Below are 16,357 nucleotides of genomic sequence, written 5' to 3'. Positions count from 1 at the left end.
TTGATTGGATTGAGATACATGTCTAGATGTCTTATTTGTTGAGTTGATGTGGCATACATGACATGCACGTTGAGCTATGATCTTTGGATACCCTGATATGATATGATTTGATTCTGGGTTTTGTGAACACAATGCTATGTTTGGTATTACATGACCCTTAAAGCATAGACATTAGTAGCCCCGATGCTTTGATTGAGATTCGGGATTTGATGGCGCTTTGTCGACGCTATCATACGATTATCCCTGATTGAGGTCGGTGTGTCAGCTCGAGCATTGATTTGATAGCGATTCGATTGACTCTGACATGTGCTCAGTGGATGGGCATTTGACCTGATACCTCCACGACATACATGCATTGCATATCATATATCATTGTTTAGATATATGTGGTATATATTGTGGTTGCTTCAGACTGAGCTTTGCTCACCCCAGATGGGGCTGTTGTTGTCTTTGTATGTGGACAATGACAGGTACTCCAGGATATCAGGAGACCGGAGATGGTACTTCTGGAGGGAGTCACGGTTTGAGTTGAGGTTTCGTGGTCTATCCCAGTATATATGTTATGTATCTATATACCGGGGTATGTCCCGAGGATATGATTTGTTGTTGTATGAGTTGTTTTGATTATGTGTGGGCATGTTTTATGATGTGAGATGAAATACTATTTTTAGTAATCAAATAGCATATTTTGGGCTCATTGTAAAGAAATTTTAAACTCGTTTTCCGCTGTAATTAATTAACCCTAATCAAATTGTATTGTAATAACGATTAGGAGCTAAGGGCCCCACAGACTATGTCAGTCGAATTGTTCGAGATATACTTTGATTTATCTAATGCTAATCAAACTGAAGTAAATGAGTATTTCCAATAGCTTATACTTTTAAACAAGTGATTAAATTTACAAATTATAATTAAATAGAGAAAAATCCAAAATGGGTAGTGTTTAAAAAAATTGAAAAATTTAAAATCAGAAGTGAGTAATGTTTGATAAAGAATTGATTCTAATAATAACTTCTTAGTAGTGTAAAAGCAGAAAATCAACATTGCATGCATCGATCAGCTTCTAATTTTTCCAGATAAAGATTCTAATACTAAATTCTTAGTAATGTTTGATAAAGAATTGAGAAACCGTCGCTGCAAAATAGCGACGCGGCCTCCTGTTACGGTTTTCCAAACCGTCGCTAAACCCTTTTAGCGACGGTTTTGGCCGTCGCTAATTCCGTTTTTTTTTTGTAGTGTAAGTTCATGGCTAATTCGTTATGTGTAGATTTCGAGGTGTGGAGAACCCTAGCACAAATTAATACATGTAAAAAATGAATTTGGAGTCGATCGATCGGAAGTCGCTAATGATGTAATAGAAAGTGAGGTGTGAGCACTAAAATGGGGTATGAAAAAGATCCTACGCTTGTGTAAGCACATGAATGAACTATGGTGATTATTCTTTTGTTTACATTAATCAAAAAGTTGGAAACTTTTTGATTCCCAATCAAAGACGATTAAAAGGGAAAAAAAAGGATCTTAAATCGAAAACTTTCTGAATCCCAATCAAGGACGAGGGAAGATGACGTTTTGTTTATATAAATATATATAATATTTCAATGATGTGGTTAAACAAAGATGCATGGATTGTGCCGATGCAAATTGTTGATGTGTGCATGCACATTACATATTAGGGATAGGATAGAAAAATCTTAACTGAATCTTGATTTGACCAAGATCAAGTCGAGTTCGAGTTTTAATTGTTTCTACTTGAATAACTCACAAACTTCTCGGGTAGCTATATATTATTATTCTTTTAACTTAAAGGTCATTTTTGTCCGTATAATTACAAATTTTAAACATTAAAATTATGCTACCAAAACTATCGAGTTTTTCAAGCTTAGACTCGGATAACTTGATGTTTTCAAGAGCCGAACTCGACTTCGAGCTTGAAAAATGAATAGTACTCAATCGAGATCATGCTTACAAAATCTAAACCGGGTCGAATTCGAGTAGTATGCCCTAACGTGCTGAGCCTAAGTAGTATTTACAATTATTCATTCTCAAATAAATTCTTTTAGTGCTGAGCCTCAGTGTCACAAGCTTAATCCAAATTTCACTTTATACGAGCTTGATTGGATAAACGATTTATAATATATAAAATAAACTAAAAAAGGTAAAGAAAACATTCCGCGAACCTATTTTATGTTGCTCTCTTTTTTTCTTTTTAAAGAATTTATATAGTTAAAATAAGATAAATGGTATTTTGATGCTAAACTGGTGTCGTCTAGCTGTAATTAGTGGCTGACCAAATATTTCAAAAGAAGCTTTTTTGTACTTTGATTGATAAAGCATGCACGTTTAGAGCCACCAAAGGTCAAATTAATTAAGTTATTTTAATGCCGCGGGTAGTGGCCGAGCCACATTATATGACACCCGAGCTAATAAGCCCAGGTGGCTCGTATGTAAATTTTGGATTAATTTGATATTAGTACGGGAGATCAATTTAAAATATAACAAAATTATAAAATTTAAAATTTTTGTCCTAGTTAAGTCATATTCCTGACTCCGCCGACCGCCACTTACTACATAGACGTCATCAGGACCACATTTCTATTATTCCAATATCCATCCATCCTAGCTAAAAATATTTACTTATTTTATTCCAAATATTTTCCGATATACATTTAGGGGAAATTACAAAATCAAGCATGTATTTTTACCGTTTTGATCATCAACATTTGCTTCTATTTTAAATTTATTTTTTGTCATTTCCGTGACGTGACGCTTAACATATCATCAATAATTGACATCATATCATCGCTACATCACCGGCACGTCAAAAAAAGAAAGAAAATTACAGCAACAAAAAAAGAAAAATATAAAGGACTAAGACTGGAATTTGAATAATTAAAAATATCAAAGTTGTGANTGTAATTATAATTAAATTAAATACCCTAAAATTGATGGAGTGGACGTCTTTCTCAGTAATATGTATTACTTGCCAAACGCTTTTCGAGCGAGCAAAGTTCGCTTTCAACAACTAATTGCCCAGAAGTCATTACAATTTAATAAGATATTGAGCAGTATTCTCTCTGGCTTTTTTTAATATAAAAAAAGTAATTTTATTTACACTCTTATTTATCAAAACTTTTTAATTGTTTCTAATTAATTTTCTTTCAGTTTTTATGAGTATATATATAGGCAGATAAGATAATCCCATCATGCATAAGTCCTAATTAAATATATCTAAATCCACTTTCATGCATAAATTTATACTTAAAAAAATCAGTAACTCTATTGTTAGCTGGATCCATCAAATAAAAAATATTGATAGCTTGCTAGCTATTTCCGTTTCTCCATTCTAGATAAACTAAAAAACGAGACGTTTCTTGTTAGACTATAAGGCCATCTCCAACCCATAAATCTATTTTGGCGCAGTTTCTGCACCAAAAATATTGCAGTTTCTGCACGAAATATAACATTCATCTCCAACCCATTTACTTCAAATCTTACACTAAAAAGTATATTCCTAGAATATTATTTTTGTTTACTATTTATTTATAAATTTAACAATATAATTATAATTAATGTTAATATTAGTATTATAATTATAATTTTATTTTTATTAATAGTTAAATTTATTTATTTGATTCTTATATATATTAACTCTAATATTTATAATACGAATTAATACAAATGCTTCATTATTAAAATTGACATAATTTTAATACAGATAATTTATTTTTAGAACTTAATATGAATCCAAATTCAAACATCTGAACAACTATATTNGCAGGGGTTCCTTCTGCGCCAAATATGGCGCAGAGGGAATGAGAGGTGCGTTATTTTGACCCGTTGGAGCTTCTCCCCCTGCGCCAAAATGGCGCAGGGTTGGAGATGCCCTAAACTCACGAGGGATATCATCCCAAAAAACTTGTCTACTGAGTGATGTAACATTGGTCACTCTAAACAACTTTCACTCACCTTTAAATATTCAATCCATGCAACAAACATCTTAATCCATCTTATAATTTTTATTATCAATACTGACCCGATAGTAGTTATTTTCTAAGTTATTCTTTCCGCTATGTCGACTATCAACGAGAATACCAATATTAGGTTATAATCATAACATGGGTATCATCCCAAAAAGTTTACATATTGGATGGTGTAACCTGCTTCTTGAGTTAATAAATCACTATTTATTATATAGTTTAATATATCAATGTTTAACATTGGTGACATTTTCATACTTAGAAATTCAACATATGGCTCAGTTCTTAATTTCATCCTTGCTATTGTCACACTAATTTTTTTTTTCTTAATATAGTCCAAATTCAAATATATATATTATTTTATATTTTTTTAAATAAAGACTACACATGTAATATAATTAAAATATACGTACGACAAATATATATCTATTCCACCCCAGACTTATTGTTAGGGTAGGTCATTCTACTTGTTGTGGTCTCCTCACATGGATTCCAATGAAATCAAGTAAGTGCGTCACGTAAAGTTACTCTCATGGGAACTTTTTTTATTATTAAAAAAAGGAGCAAAAAAAATCCATAGGGCAACACTTAGCCGACAAAACTATAAATTTATGCTTAGTGGATGATGATTTCATTAGGGTTTTGTATGGGGAAAATTATGTTTTTTTTAGCAAAATCTTGTAGTAGGTGTCCGTACGACAACATGCTGACGTTAAAGCTACAACAAATGTTAATTTTAAATCTTAAATTTTGTTAATAATCAACGTTCATTAAGATTGTGTTACAAATGTCTCATATCGATATATTAAACTAAAAAAACTGTCTTATGAATTACATCATCTAATAGGTAAGCTTTTTGAGATGGTATACCTTAATATATTAGTGCTCTCATTGAGAGTCGATATTGTAGAATGAGCGAACTAGAAAAAGACTACCATCAGATCAGTGTCGATAAAAAAATTATAGGTTTGATTAAGGTGTATGATAAATTCACTGAATACTGAAAAAGTGAGTGAAAGTTGTCTAGAGTAGACCGCCGTGGACGTCGGCTTCTCATGGAGTCGATGATGTTAGAAATGTCTCATATTGATATATTAAATTAAATTAAACTAATAAAGAGTGTATTATAAACTCAAAAAAAGTATCATCCTAAAAATTATTTCCTATTGGATGTTGTAACTTCTACAATTTTATTAGTTTAATTAATATATCGATGTGAGATATTTGTGACATAATGTTACTTAAATTGCAGAAATTTAAATAAATGGTAATTATTTCAAAAATTAATTTCAATTATAAAATAATATGGGATATAGATAAGATCCCAAGAGTATATACAAATGTAGGATATTTTTATTTGAATCACTGATTTGTTTGTTGTAATAAAAATGTGCACCAACATTCCCTTTGTTAAGTGAGAGATTAGAGCCCACTTCTTGGCATTGAGCACTTTCTTATATGTTAGGTTTAGTTGTTAGAGATATAGGTGAGGATGTTTTATTGATTTCACTTTTCATATATATACAAATAGCTAGATCTAAAAAAAGATTTAGATGTGATCATCGCCAAATTTGTATACCCAACATTTTATGGCGTTTTGTGCACGCGCGCACGCGCTATCACACATCTTTATCTATGGATCTATCATCTATATATGATAGGTCGTGGGATCCATTCAATCGTTTGAAATTAAAACATTTTTAGAAATGTTAATTGTAAAATTAATTTATATTGTTTCTTTCTTTTAGAATAAATATAGACGCGTGTGTTCTTATACATATATACTATATTATTATGTTTGAAATCATTAGAGTAATTAACTTTTAATATCATGACCTGTTTTAATAATTATATATATTATTAAAGTGTTAAAATTTTAATGTATATCACATTTAACTTAATGGATAGAGTCTTTGTTTCCTAAGCATCAAGTTGTAGGTTCAATTCTTATTTTGGTCTTTTTCTCTCTTTTTTTTTTCTATTTATTTTTTTATTCATATATCAAAATTCAAAATTACAATGTAGTCACTCATTATTTCTTATAATTATATTTTAATATTTATTTAAATATAAAATAAATGAATTATAAAATATATTGTACAAGCACGCAACGCGTGCGTCGGTGCAGTAGTATATATTTAAACATTGCTAGGATATACAGGAGTGTTATTTTTATTTAAGAAGTGTTAATAACATTAGTTTGAGAAATACTTATAAAATTTTTTTTACAAAATATTTATAAAAAAATTTAAAAATTGTTATAAAAATAATTATGTACTTGGACGACTATTTATACAAACGTTTTTACAGTTAAAAAGGTTTTAAAAGTTATAAATATCAAAAGAAAACTCTCAATTTTTTTAAAAAGTTATATTTGGAGAAAATCATTACCCTTTAAGTTAATTCTAGAGTACTTGTCCGAACAAAGTCCCTTTTTTTTTTATTTGAATTACATCATTACCCCATAAATTTTTATATAAAAATGCAAACGTGAATCATAATTGAACAAGCATTTAACTTTATTCTTTTATATAGTTTCATATTTGATTAAGGGTACGCAAAAGTTCGATTTTATCAGATTAACTAACTAAACCAATATAATAATATACTTTAGTTTGATTATTTGATAAATCAACTATATTTTATATTTCAAAATATTTTTTTAAACGTATATTTCAAAAATATTTAATGGAGAACTTAACAACTCCACAGAAAACTTTTAAAAAAAGATTTATATGAGTTTTAAGAAAAATATTCTAAAATTTTATGATATAAATTTATGTAAAGCAAATGAAAACAGAACAAGTCGGACAGTTAGCAATGTACTAGGTTAGAGCTACTTTTACATTTAAGACAGCTTTAATGTGTAATTGCACTTTTGCAAGAGAATAATCATGATTGTTATACGGATGACAACAAATTAATTAAAAAAAAGTAGTTCTAATGTGAAATGAGATGAATCGTCCCAGATTATATCTAAAGTAAAAAATGATATTTTTCATGGATCGTGTCGGGTAAGAAACCCGTCCCATAAAATTGATTTTTAAGACGGTCTCATATGAGTTTTTATGTTAAAAAAATAATTATAGTAATTAACGAAAGTAGGCAGACAAACAGAATATATGATTACACAAAATACTCTCCACAGATGGCAAATCTAAAGTTGTTTTGGTTGTCAATTTTTATAAGGTTTGCTTGTAAGAGTGTCAGATCGGGTTATGTCTGATCGAGTTGATGTAATATCTATTATCTCACATCTTAAAAATTAAATATTTAAAATGAGTTTATAATGGGTTTACAATAGACTTCTATATCAACTTGGGTTGATCATTTTCGTAAAGCGAGGACGAATACGAAGTAGTTGCTATAGGGGCTCATTGTGCAGTCATGCAGACGCGGGCCCGGGCCCGGGATCGGGCTCGGGGCATGACAGAATGGTATCAGAGCCGATCACCAGCAAGGAACACTGGGAAATAAGTGCTATGCGAGGCAAAGTGCTACGTGCATGAGAGCCACTTCTTGAACCTATGGGGCAAAATGCTACATGATGGGAGCAACCTCTTGAACTTGTAGTAGGAGTTACCTCTAGATTTTCGGCGCTGGTGGATCGAAGGGCCAGGCCGCGACGAGAACGTCGCGTTCTGAAGAAAAGGTTATTGTAATACCCATTGTTTCACATCTTAAAAATTAAAGATTTAAAATGAGTTTATAATGGGCTTACAATGGACTTCTATAGCAACTTGAGTTAATCATTTTGGTAAAGCGATGACAAATACGAATTAGTTGCTATAGGGATCTATTGTACAGTCAGGCAGATACGGGCTCGGGCTTGGGCTTGGGGCGTAACATTTGACACATAATAATATTAAAAAATTGCTTAACTTGAACCCGAACCAACGAAAAACTCCCAACCTCAACCCCATCCACAACCTGACTAATTCAACGCAATCCGATTTTGTTTTTTTTATAAAAAAAAAAAAAATTAAATAAAAATTCAAATAATAATAATATTTAAAATAAACACACAATAACAAAACATATCATATATAAATTGTGGAAAATTAAAATTATATTTACTAAATCAAATAAATAATTATTTTTAAAAATATATAAAAAATATTAAATGACTAAAATTTATGATATAAATATATATAAAAAAATTTAAACACACAATATATAAAAATATAGAAAATATTTATTAATTATATATATATTTTTAAAAATAAAAAAATTCTGGGGTAAATGCAGATTGGACTGAACCCGACCTAAACCTGATTATTTTTTCGGGTAATATATCGGGTCCAACCCTGTCTGACTTAAACATCGAAAACCCCTCAAACTTGATTTTTCAGGTCGAATTGGATCAAGTTGGAGATTCGGATTCTATTTTGACACCTTATCTCTTTGTTTGGAAAGGATTTTGAAATTGAAATATTACATGAGACTTGAGAGGAGTGTGAGCTTAACTTTCTTTTAAAGAGACAAATCTGGTTCAACAATAAACTAGCTTTTACGAGAAAATCAATTTCATACAAGAATGATATATTTAAAAATTGGGAAGATTGTATTTTTGGTTATCTGCATTTATTCTCTGCAATTTTGGTTCATTCCTATATCGTCAAAATTGATATGCAGTTCATGTCTATATAATCAAAATTGAGTCGTACCAGTGCCTCTGGGACAAATGATTAAAATCGCTAAAAAAAATAAAATTATGGATTGAGACTGAATATCAATAATATTAACAATAAAAATCGTAAAGATACGAATACCTTAAAATTTTAATGATGATATACAAATTCTTGCAAAATTTATGTGATAAAGCATGTTCTTTGCCCATACTATGAGACATCGTTTGGTTCGAATTGTAATGTATCACTCATTAGTTGATTACACATTTATTTCATCCAAACGTTTGACTCAAATTCTAGAAAAATATTAGATTTATAAATTATTATGTTATTAATATTCATATATATTGATTTATTACTTTTATATCATACATTATTTATCTTCTTATTAAACGAATCAAACGTTGCGTAACAATAATATGCAGACATTCAAACATGCATCAGGTATAACTCAGCGAAGAAAATAAAATCAACCATTTTTTCCTCACACAGTTGCACACTAATTTTAATTTTAACAACACACATTTGATGTATAATTAAATTAATTACTCTTACGGGCTTACATTTTTTTTAGCACCCTCTTCAATTTAAAATAAATAAATAAATTAATACCGTAATAAACCACAAATTATGTGAACAGGGTGAAAAACATGAGGAGATGATAAATACACCACACCGCATATGAATATGAAATCACACTTCGGTATATTTCTGCTCCAGAATGAGTTGATGATATAACCAATCCTACCACTGGTAGCTACAAAACGAAACAGGAAAAAAAAAGATAATAATAACAAGAAATAGATTATGAAATGGGAATGAATTGCCATTCATAAAATTTCAGAATAAGAAATTAAAACACCAAGAAATCGAATCAAGAATCAAAGACAACGAGAGCACTGTGTTTAACTCCATGGATCCTCCCATCCCTTGGGTCCATCCCGCCTGATGAACTCCATAATGGCTTGGACAGCTTCCTCGATTCGATTGGATAGAGAGTGGTTACCATGTTCGATTTCGACCTTTTCTGCACCACCCATGGCTCTACACAATCTGGTTCAGTTCATAGCACAGAATGAGATGTCCATCAGTTGAATTTTGCGAATCAGGTGTGAAAAATGTAAAGATTCGGAAAAAAAGGGTGATTCGATAAGTTTGTATTCTTGCCTATCAACCAAAGCTTTCTTGTCCACATAATCCGGAACATTTTCGTCGCCCATGGAAAACATGATCTGCAGGGATATAAGGTTACAAAAGAATTTCTCTTGATGTTCTTGGAAATCTTTGACATCGTAGAAGTAAGAAAATTAATGGAGACACTAAATCACTCCACGACAGACAATGTCAAATGTTCTTGGAAAACTTTCACATTGTAAGAGTGAGAAAATTAACGGAGACCCTAAATCACTTCATGACACAATTTCAAATGCGTTGACATCACGTTATTTCAGACAAGCAATAAGAATAAATGCTATTTTGAATCAAATGAAGTTGTGAACTCATAGCTAGCTGTATCTTTAAACCATTGAAAGTCGGATTATGAGTTTCTGTTGAGATAGTCAAATTCAAGGAGTTGAATTTAACAACATTAATTTGATATAGATCAAACAAAGGAGTTTATAAGGTATATTCCGTTATTGGAAGTTATGAAAGTTAGCTTAACTGCAAATCAAGTGAGGAGAGTAGAACTGCGTTGACATCACGGTATTGGACATTGAAATGCATATCCAAGAGTAGACAGTACTTTTATTTTGAAAATATAGAAGCTTCATAATGATGACATGCTTTGGGTAATAAGGGAAGCTATTTAAAGTTGGGAAAGAGAAGAACCAGCAAGAGTGGTGGTCTGCCACCCGCTCTCTTTTCAATTCTTCTCAACACTTGTTTGGGTAACATTGTATTTTCCCAACTTTTGATTTTATCATGTTAGTTTCGCTTCTGAAAGAAGAATCTTGGCTCTGCTCATGCTAACATGTATTGTTTGTTTCAATATGTGACATAAATCACAATGCAGGAGAAAACATGGGTTAAAAGTAACACATGAAGGACTTACCAGAGTAGGCGTGTTAGACATGTGCCCGAGTCTCTGCTTCAATTGGTCTTCGCTGAAGTCGGAGCTGAACATGTCATCATCACCGTTGTATGCACAGAGTGAATGATATCTGGATATGGCTAGAAAATGATCAGATGGCAACCGTATGCAAGCACACCATGTTGATTCAAATCACTTGCAGAAGATGACAGGGGTGGAACCAGCAGAAAGGGCAATGTTTTTTTTAAAAAAAATATTATATGTGATTATTTTAGCACCGCTAGTTTGGACCCCCAAAAGCAATTAAGCCCCGCCCCTTCACCCTTTCCTCGTCCTGTCTCATCCCTTTCTTCCGAATACCTGTATCCACCCCTAGATCCAAGGAACTAATGGAGCAAATCACTCTCACCTATAGGCAGTGATCGGAGAATCAGGATTGGCTTCTTGGGGCATCAATTCTAATCCACGTCCATCACTTAGCATCTTTGACGCCAAATCAATCATTGAAGCCGTTTCTGGCAGTGTAGCTTTATATTCCCGGTCGCTGACTGGAGCCTGGAAAGCCAATCAACACGAAAAGATATTAGGAAAAAATGCAAAGACACGCAGGTGCTGTATTATGTAGCATTTTATAAGCATTTTTATAACAGTCAACACATATCAAGCAAATAAAATCACAATATTAATTTAATTCCTGGAACTCTAATAGAACACGTTCATTTTCAACAAATTTAAATGGAAAAATTACCTGCAAAATAGCTGCTCGAACTGCTCTTGAACAGGCTGCATTGGTACGCAAATAATAAACAATATCCTACACACATAATACAATGACCTTTAGATATATTTTGCCCAAGTGAAGGCCATAAATGTAGATTTTTGAGGGCTCCTTAGAATTCTTTGACCGTCAGATGCTTGTTTTCTTCAAAGGAAATACCTGACAGCCAGTACTGTGTCCAAGTAGCACCACACCTTCAGAATCTTCTTTGTTAATCAAGTAGCTTATCAATTGATCAAGCTCCACGGCATCCTTCAATCAACATAAGCATCCATTAAAATTTTAGTAAAAAGAGAAGTTAATAAATCATTACTCGGCATTTATTACGTTTTTGTTCCTTCGAGTCTTGTGATTTTATACAGTTAGGAGTTTACTTGCTTGGGCTGTATGTAAGTATTTTCATTCTCAGTAATTTTCTTATTCTTCAATAACAAAAATTTGAGTTTTTGCTCAGTCCGCGTTGCACTCAAACAAAAAGGAGGAAGGCAAACAATAGGAACTGTGCTATATCAAGTATGGTTACAGTTTTAGAAAAAACCATCTGGCGGATAGTGCGGGGTGTTTGGGAAAGACCTCCTCCAGTGTGTGTGTGTGTGCGCGTAAACAAAGATACACGAGTGACAAATTAGATCAGAACCTCTCACAAAATATGAAAAAAGCAGGATTAGCCAAGAGACTTAATAATATAGAATTCAGACGCTCGCAAAGACAACCTATTGTCACTTTCCAGTGTATTTGAATAAAGGAGTTGATAGAAAAAGTCCAAGAAGTACCATACATGAAAATCCAACTCTTTTGTTTTCTTACGCAATGAAATAGGATCGGCTTTCCAGTTCCCCTCAAGGTGACTCAAATGCATGACCATTGAGGTCAAAGTTGAATAGTGCTGCTTACCAAAATGAAATCCTCACTTGACTCTTTTTTTTTTTGAAAAAAAATAATAGAAATTGCATACTGCGAAACTAAAATATGATCCAATATTGAAGTGAGATGCTTGAAGTCAAATTCACCAAGATATTTTCACAGAGCTGTCAACTCAGAGAATGATTAGATTTCTTGACGGGGAATAAAACTTTTTATCATCAATAAAAGAACATGAGAAGGAGAGCTTTAATGTACTCCATCAAACAAAAGAAAAAGAAAATAAGAAGCTGGACACAGATTAAATTACTTGTTTCAAGCTTGAGGTACCGTATCCACTATATGAAGATGAAAGTAGAAATTGAACCAATGACCAATGTTCTTTCTCCAAAGCTATTGCCAAAGGTTCCAAATATCTGAAAGATTCAGAATCATCAACTTTTGGATGAAATAATATAAAATAGATGTGACCTAGTCGGGCATGCATTTGGGAAAAAAAGACAATATAAAGCATTAAACATGACAATTATAATTCATCCACATATATTTATAAGATGTGTGAGTGAGTACTTTTGTGTCACATGATAAAAGACAATACACTTCCTACTCAATAATATGAATTACACAAAGTCACTACTCTATTTCTAATCAATATAAAAATTATGGATCAAAGCAATTCTACTAGTTGCTTTCATAAATGCGGAAATGAATCTAATTACTTAATTCATCACAAACCTTAATGGCATCCCTTATTTCTAATGGTAAAGAATGTGATGTAGCAAGCCATTTAAAATGACCTGGTCTAGAAAAAAAAGTAGACTACTTAGATATGCATATTATGATTATGCTCACATAAAAGCTAAGGTAGTTTGTCTCACGATGAGAAACAACCATTATTCGCTTGATCTACTCAATTGGTGGTAGAAGTTTCCCCATAGCATGGGCTTAGATTTTCTTACTCTACAGTTTCTTCAATATTGTGATCAAAACTTTGTTCCACACCCCAGTGACTGCTTATTCCAAAAATAAAAAGATATACCCTTCAAACCAACAAATAATATGGAAGATCCCTCATCGCAACCAGTTGAAACTTATCAAAACCATATGTTCCATGAAGTGCATATAATCGTATAGAACTAGTCTCGTGTCATACTCAGTAGCCAAAAAACCATCTGTCAGCCCACCAATGAAAATAACTTGCTGTTTGTAATCTCCAGTCTTAAATGCAACCTGTACCAATAGAAATACAATACCATGAAAAGACCAAACATCAGAAGAAAGGAGATATATATGAGAAAATGTCTACAGAGTAAACTATAATGAAAAAGCAGTTTTCATATAATTCAAATTCATTCTTGAAAAGGATACACTTATTTTAATTCCCCGCCCTGAAAACACCTTCAACGTGAACAGGAAAAAACAATAAGCATCTCAAGAATGAAAATCCAAAACAAATTTCAGACCATCAGCACGTATATCACGAACAAGAAATGAAATTTCAAATCGACGCTGGGGCTATGAATTTTCCGTGATGAATACCAGCCCAATATTCTTGAGCTAAGTCTATATTTCAGATACTGAAGTGGCCTTAATCTAATCATGAACCAAGATCAAAACCTCAAAAAAAGCCAAGCTAGGATTGATTTAAGCATGCAATTAAGGAGCCATGATAAGGAAGAAAGCTTAAATGGGCTAATTGACGATGAAATGGAAAAACCTTACAATGTGGGTCAATTTAAAGATGAAGAATCAAGATGAATAAAGTCTACAAGCAACTTATCGAACCATTGGGCCAAATATTTCAAAATCAATTTTACAATTACTTATTGGCCAAATTTATTTAGTTCAATCAGGGCACTATTTCTATTAGTTCGAAACCTCATTTTTGTTTATTTTTAAATTATTTTTGTATTTAATTAGTTAATATATGTCATGAGTTCAATTAAGTCTTATTTTAAAGTCCATTCTGCTAGTATAGACAGGGTTTTATTCCAATATTTAACATTTAGACAAAATTTGTGTAGCTCAGTTATATATTGAGTTTTGATAATATATTTGAGAGTTATTCTCTCGTTTTTTTCTTGAACAAAAGAACCTTTTAATGTGTAATCCTTGTGGCATTCGAAACTTAACTCATAATCCTCGTGTAGTTGCATGCGTGAGGTGTAGCATCTTCAACTTGACACAAGGTTCTTGATCCATACTTATTGTGTGGCTTAAGTTATTGTTTAATCTATGAGTAACAAGTTGAGGTTCTATATCATGGTTCAAGTGTTACTCTTGGCATAGATTTCTTGCCATTAATTTGTCTCATTTATTCGTAGGTCTCATTGATATATTTTGGAGAACCATCCCAGAGCCTCTAGGTCATCATGCAAAGAGCCCCCAGCTCCGTCATCTTAGTTCAGCCCTAACAACGACCTTCCAGCTTGAACATCCCAGTTTGATCACCACAAAGAGGTATCAACTTGGACATACAAGCTCGGCCACCACATACAATCCCCAACTCAGCCATTTCCAGCTCATACACCATGGAGTCCTTCCAGGTCAGACATTCCAGTTCGACCACCCAGAGAGTTCCCAGCTCGGACCACAGAGTCCCGAACTTGGTCACCACATAGAGATCCCAACTTAGCCAACCCAGGCCAGTGACCTCAAAGATTTCCCCGCTTGGCCTCAGTAGAGAATGCTTCAGCTAGGCAATCACAGGTAGTGCTTCAGCTCAACCACCATAGAGATTCTATGTAAACTTACTATAAAGCGTCTTGGCTAAAAGCACTGTGGCGCCTGTGACTTCTAATTAGATCAGCATACTTATGTAGTAGCTGAATAGAGACTAGCTGGCATTAATTAAAGATTTTGAAGAATATCTGGACAGCCAATTCCCAGGTAGCATCACAGACATTGATCCTTCACTAAATACGCCTTTTCTCACTTTTCAGCTCACCTTCATATCCTTTCCGACAATTGAAACTCGATGCACATTCCTTCACATCAAAACTAAGGTAACAAATAACTACATAAATAAGCAATTTGAAATCATAGAAACTCAAACTTTGTCCACGGAACATTCATCGCATTCACAATTCAATTCTCAGCATCGGCACTAAGATCACCATCCATCACAAATGAAGCAACATTACGTACGAAATCTTGAGCTCTAAAGAAACTAATAATTCGAAAATCGAACTCCCGCGGCAACCCATTTCTCAATCCGGCTTATAAGGTGTAAAGCAACAAAAACAAATAGAATCAAACATTACCTGGATTGATTTTGGCCCGTACTTGAACATCACCCCATGAAACTGACGCTTCTTGTTAACGGGCACACAAGCACCGCCGAAGCTGTCTCCGGAGGAGGCGATCGAAGATTTGACGGGCATCTTGGAAGAGGCGGAGCGGCCGCCAACAATTCCTGAAAACCAAGAAGTTGTAGACGACGTCGATTGCGAAGAAGCTGATAAGGTATTCATACCAAGGATTCAAAGCTGTCCATTGCAACTCAAATGATCCATTTCTACCTGCCCACGCAAATTATTTTTTGGATTACTTTTTCACTCTCTCTGTTTTCATATAATTTTTAAAATATTCATATTATTTTTATAATACAATTCACTCCCATCTAAGGTAAGATCAGCGAACCACATGGGACATGTAATCACATTTAGGTATATCAAAATCAGAGATCGAATCGAAATTGAACTTTTGAATATTTGAATTTGATTTGTTTATAATTGAATTGAACTCGAGTTTTATTTAACTAATATATTTATGACTTACGAGTTTATTCGAGCTTTTATCAAATCTTAATGAACTTAATAAATATAAATCATAAATTTAAATATTCACTCAATTCATTAAAGATGAGACCGTCTCACGGATCTTAATCTGTGAGACGGGTCAACCCTACTCATATTCACAATAAAAAGTAATACTCTTAGCATAAAAAGTGATACTTTTTCATGGACAACCCAAATAAGATATACGTCTCACAAATACGACCCATGAGACCGTCTCACACAAGTTTTTGCCTTCATTAAAAACTATTTTTATTAAAATTTATAATTTTATTCTAATA

General features: G+C 32.7%; 1 protein-coding gene across 1 annotated transcript; it reads right to left on the bottom strand.

Moving 5' to 3' along the window:
- Window positions 1–9,267: 9,267 nt before the first annotated feature.
- Window positions 9,268–15,840, bottom strand: LOC140981282 (UPF0613 protein PB24D3.06c). Its single transcript, XM_073447644.1, has 9 exons — window positions 15,543–15,840; window positions 13,433–13,509; window positions 12,590–12,695; window positions 11,578–11,670; window positions 11,389–11,454; window positions 11,050–11,195; window positions 10,662–10,770; window positions 9,776–9,840; window positions 9,268–9,661 (listed from the first exon to the last, which is right to left on the bottom strand). Exons 1-9 carry the CDS (start codon window positions 15,750–15,752, stop codon window positions 9,514–9,516), a joined length of 1,020 nt encoding a protein of 339 aa, XP_073303745.1. The 5' UTR covers window positions 15,753–15,840; the 3' UTR covers window positions 9,268–9,513.
- Window positions 15,841–16,357: the final 517 nt, after the last annotated feature.

This window comes from Primulina huaijiensis, chromosome 7 (assembly GCF_012295235.1).
Source record: "Primulina huaijiensis isolate GDHJ02 chromosome 7, ASM1229523v2, whole genome shotgun sequence".
In the NCBI taxonomy this organism is placed as follows: Eukaryota; Viridiplantae; Streptophyta; class Magnoliopsida; order Lamiales; family Gesneriaceae; genus Primulina; species Primulina huaijiensis.
The sequence above is the reverse complement of the archived record's forward strand: the minus strand, read 5'-3'. Positions and strand labels throughout refer to the sequence as shown.

Bases quoted from the DNA above. Each gene is read 5' to 3' on its own strand.
- LOC140981282 (XM_073447644.1), bottom strand. From the start codon at position 15,752: ATGAATACCTTATCAGCTTCTTCGCAATCGACGTCGTCTACAACTTCT. The intron at 11,196-11,388 runs GTAATTTTTCCA...TTGGCTTTCCAG, and splicing joins TTCGAGCAGCTATTTTGCAG to GCTCCAGTCAGCGACCGGGA. The intron at 10,771-11,049 runs GTGAGAGTGATT...AGCCATATCCAG, and splicing joins TCTCCGATCACTGCCTATAG to ATATCATTCACTCTGTGCAT.